Genomic DNA, 4,065 nt, shown 5'->3' with positions numbered 1-4,065 from the left:
TGCGGGGCCCTGCCTGGCCAGCCCGCGGTTCTCAGCGGGTCCAGGAGGCTCAGCAGGAGGTCGCCCTCGTTACCTGCACCTTCCGTCTTCACCCGCACGGGCTGCAGCATCTCAGCAGTGCCTGCAGCACTGCACAGCAGCTGTGATGGGTGAGAGGAGGGATTTACAGACTGCTGCATTTCAGGGTCTAAGGACACATTCCCAGCCCCAAAGGGCTCTGGGATAAGATCTGAAACCAAGGGGCTGCGCCCATGAGTGGTGAGGACTTCCGCTGACCCAGCTGGAGCCTGGTGCTTGGAAGCTCTGGGTGCTGGTGGCGGTGGCACAATCCCCAGTTCTGGAGTCTTTCTTCCCTGTGGCCTAGGAATGGTGATATTCCCTTGAATGGCAGGATTGGATTCATCCTTTTCTGCAGGAGCCAGACCACTGTCCCTGCTCTGGGGTCTCCTGGTGATGGGGGGCATGTTACCCAGCGCAGCCAAGGGTCTTTCAGGTGAGCTTTGGGAGTATTTGGTGGGAATAGCCATATCATCATGGCCCATACTCCACAGCTTGTTGTAAGGGTGGGACAGCTTCATGCTTGGCACAATCCTATTCCTCTCGGACACACCAAGATCCATTCTCTGCAAGAGAGCAGAACAAGCATTAACTCTTAGTGATGTCCCCCCAACACAGAGCAGGAAGTGAGTTCAGGCTGCTGTGACGGAAGAGGATCTGTCCCCAGGCTGCAGGCAGTGCAAAGGGACAAGAGCATGTGACCAGGAAGGACAGACAGGAACCAGCCAGGAACTCTGCAGCTCCAATTCCAGCTCTGCCTCCAAGGGGTTGTTCAGCTGGGACATGCTGTGCATCTGTCACAGCCCAGTAAAGAGCACATACCTGTGTCCAAGGCACAGAAGCTGAGGAGCCTTAATTGCTGCATGGAAAAAGCTGACAAATGAAATATCTGACTGTAACACTAAATTCAGTATTATTCTAAGGTAGAAATGGCATTTGCTTCTTTAATGTCAGATGAACATCTTGGAGTCTGCTTTAGTTTAACACTTTCTGAGCTATGGACCTTCACAAACAATCCTGTTTTCTTCAGAGGGAGATTGTTCAAATGATGCTTAGCCCAAAATAGCCAGATTAAAAAAAAAAAGTTTGGAGGGCACCTGAAAATTACCAATTATTTATTCTCACTGCTGACCATCAACTTCAAAGATAAGTGTGTGTGACAGCCACTGGAAAAACAGATTCTGAGGAACAGGGCAAATATTCCTTCCTTCAGAAGGAAAGGCTTTAGAGGAAACAGTTACTTATAACTGAGTCGCATTTAAGCCATTTCTTAATTCAGCAATTAATTTTGAAACACATGAGCAAACCCCTGGAAACAGATGATGATGATGATTATTATTAGGATCCACCTAATAATATGAAAAAGTTCCTCAGAATGAGCTCTGGGCCACCCCCAGGACACAGGAACCCCCTGACCTGGTATTCAAAGGAGCAGCGCTGCTCCGCCTCCTCCTTGGGCGTCCGCAGATCCTCCAGGCTCTTGGCCTGGCTGAGGGGCTGGGGCTGGGCTTCTACTTCCAAGCTGGGGAAGAGATCTTCCAGGAGGTTGACTTCTGAGGCCTTGCTGGAGAGCAGAGGGCTCGGGGGCAGCGGCTCTCTCGCTTTCTCCGGGCTGCCCACGTCCTCTCCATCAGCACTGTCCGACTCCTTCAGAGCCCGGTACGGCTGAGGCCTGGCACAGAACCAAAAATCACGTTGCAAATGACCATATTTCTAATTCTTTGTTTTGAACACAATTCCCTAAAGCTGGATGTGTTACAAAGGGCTCCCCAGTAGCAAATACAGCTCAGATAGCCTCCGTGCAGAGCAGGCTGGGAGCAGTGCCCGAGGGCAGGGGGACATGCAGAGGAGACCTGGCACCTGAGGGTGCTCAGAAGGGCAAGAGCCAAGTGGGAACTGCTCAGAGGAAAGCTGTGGTCATGCAGGCACAGCCAGGCTGAGGAGGGAGCTCTCAGAGCACGGATGATGGGACACCAGCTCCCCATGCTGGCTGTCTGGGCTCCCCTCGGGCCAGGCACGCCTCTGCACCCCATGTTTGCAGGCACTGACATCCTTGGGCTTTGAGCTAACTCAGCACACAACATAACTCAGTGTTTTCCTGCAATAATTGGGAACACTGTGCAGGCTCCAATGATTTCATTGGTGTCATCTTATCAAGAAACACCACAATCCATTACGGAGACACCTCCTTTGCATTCCCAGCCAAGGCTGAGTTAGCAGGATGCTTCTCTTGCACATACCTCAGCAAAAAACTGAAGCAGCCCATTTGCATTTTGGTGTGTGTACAGAGAACAGCAGCACGATGTGCATCCAATTAATAACAAACAAGTGCCACACATGGCTGTAGGGATTGGCACCTGACTGGCAGCCAGTTGTACTGTGGCATTTAAACAAGCCTTCAATTTAAAGAAAATATTTGTGAGACCTGCAAAAACACATCCTGTGGAAGAACCTTCCTCCCCTTTCCATATTTTATCATAGTACACCTATATCATGCAAATTCACACAGAGCCCAGCTGGCTTCCCTCCCCAGCACACACACAGCAGGCACTGAGCCCGCACCAGGACAGGGGCACTGCAGGTACCAGGCAGACAGTGATGGCACACGGCCTCAGGAGGGGATCTCACAAACTTTGGTTGTGTCTTTAGTCTCACATCACTCTAGGTCACACTGCAACTCCCTAAGGGATATTCTGCAAACAAAACTGGTCTCCTTTACCCGAAACACAAGTGGGGGAACATTTTCTGGCCCTATCCTACTGAACCTCTCCATCCCACCTGCCTGCAGTCACACCCCTTCCCTGTCAGCCCCTGAACCTGTGTCTGCAGCACACAATGGATTTCAGCAACTGCAGACCCCTCTGTCCCACTGGCAACCTCCTTCTCCAGCCTGGTCTGACCCAGCTGTGGCTGCCAGGCTTCAGCTGCTCAGCTGTGACTGGGCATCATCCATCTCCCAGCTCCTGAACTGCCTGGATGTGGCATCATGTGGATTTCTGAAGCAGCAGCTCACGGTACCCCAGTGCCTCTTCCCAAAGGTTCTGGTCAAACCAGTGACTGCATTTGTTAAAATAATGAATGCAGCTCTGTGCAATTTATCTCCCTTTCATCCCCTAGAAATCCTCGAGCAGGCGAAGTTAGGAAATAACAAATCCTCTGCTGACATTCAGTGAGGGCTCAGCTCAGAGCTGCCCGCTGGGGTTGGGATGTTCCAATAGGCAGCAAGAGGGATTTAGTGCAGCTGAACCCGCATCTGGCAGGGCCCCTCTCGCCTCACATGGGCACCCTGGGCAGGCCGTGCTCCTTCCCCTACCACGGGCACCGTGGGCAGGGGACAGAACCCTCCAGCCACAGCATCAATGAGCAGTTGTGACCCGGCTGTTCAGCACCATCTTTCAAGACTGAGTTAGAGGTTTGGGAATGTACAAGTTACAAATGCAAAAGCTGGATACAAATAGACACAACAAACTTCCTGCTTCTTGTATAATTGTCAGATTGTACTCAATGCCCTCAGAGGACACCTGCAGGGATGTGATACCTGACAGAGAGCCAGAGAGGCTGGATTCAAACAGGTGACACTGGAAAAGGCTGACAACTGCACTGGAACGAGGCGCACAGGACAACCCAAAAGCACAGCAGCACCACACAAGAATGAACGGCGGAAGGTTTGGACAGGAGCACAAGCAGCATGTTGGAACAAAGGACAAATGGAAGGGTGACATCCCACAGAGCTCGAGTCGATGGAAGCCCATAAGCTGTGTGTTGCTGCAGTGTTTCATGCAGGAGGATGCTTTTTCATGCTGCTCAACATCAAAACAAACAAGCAGGAGAAATGCTGGCCATTCATCAAGCACTGCACAGAGACCCCAGGAGTATCTCCAAAATCCCAGAACAGGAGCAGGTGCCCTGAGCAATGCAAACCCCACTGTTTGAAGCTGGCATGAACACAACAAAAGAGTAAAGGATAGACCATTCGAAAGGAGCAGAGAAGAAAAAGTTTTCAGAGAA

At 51.4% G+C, this 4,065-nt stretch overlaps 1 protein-coding gene across 1 annotated transcript in view; it reads right to left on the bottom strand.

Moving 5' to 3' along the window:
• The window catches only part of DENND1A (DENN domain containing 1A), a 165,065-nt gene that overhangs the window by 2,705 nt on the left and 158,295 nt on the right, over positions 1–4,065 (bottom strand). Inside the window, exons 24-26 of the mRNA XM_017745390.1 lie at positions 4,028–4,065; positions 1,474–1,729; positions 7–623 (exon numbers count right to left, since the gene is read on the bottom strand). The exon at positions 4,028–4,065 is cut by the window's right edge and continues 1 nt beyond it. Coding sequence (XP_017600879.1) covers positions 7–623; positions 1,474–1,729; positions 4,028–4,065 — 911 coding nt within the window. The remainder of the gene's footprint in view (positions 1–6; positions 624–1,473; positions 1,730–4,027) is intronic.

Source organism: Corvus brachyrhynchos, unplaced genomic scaffold (genome assembly GCF_000691975.1).
Source record: "Corvus brachyrhynchos isolate BGI_N302 unplaced genomic scaffold, ASM69197v1 scaffold59, whole genome shotgun sequence".
Classification (NCBI taxonomy): domain Eukaryota; kingdom Metazoa; phylum Chordata; class Aves; order Passeriformes; family Corvidae; genus Corvus; species Corvus brachyrhynchos.
This window is presented reverse-complemented; position numbering and strand designations above follow the sequence as displayed.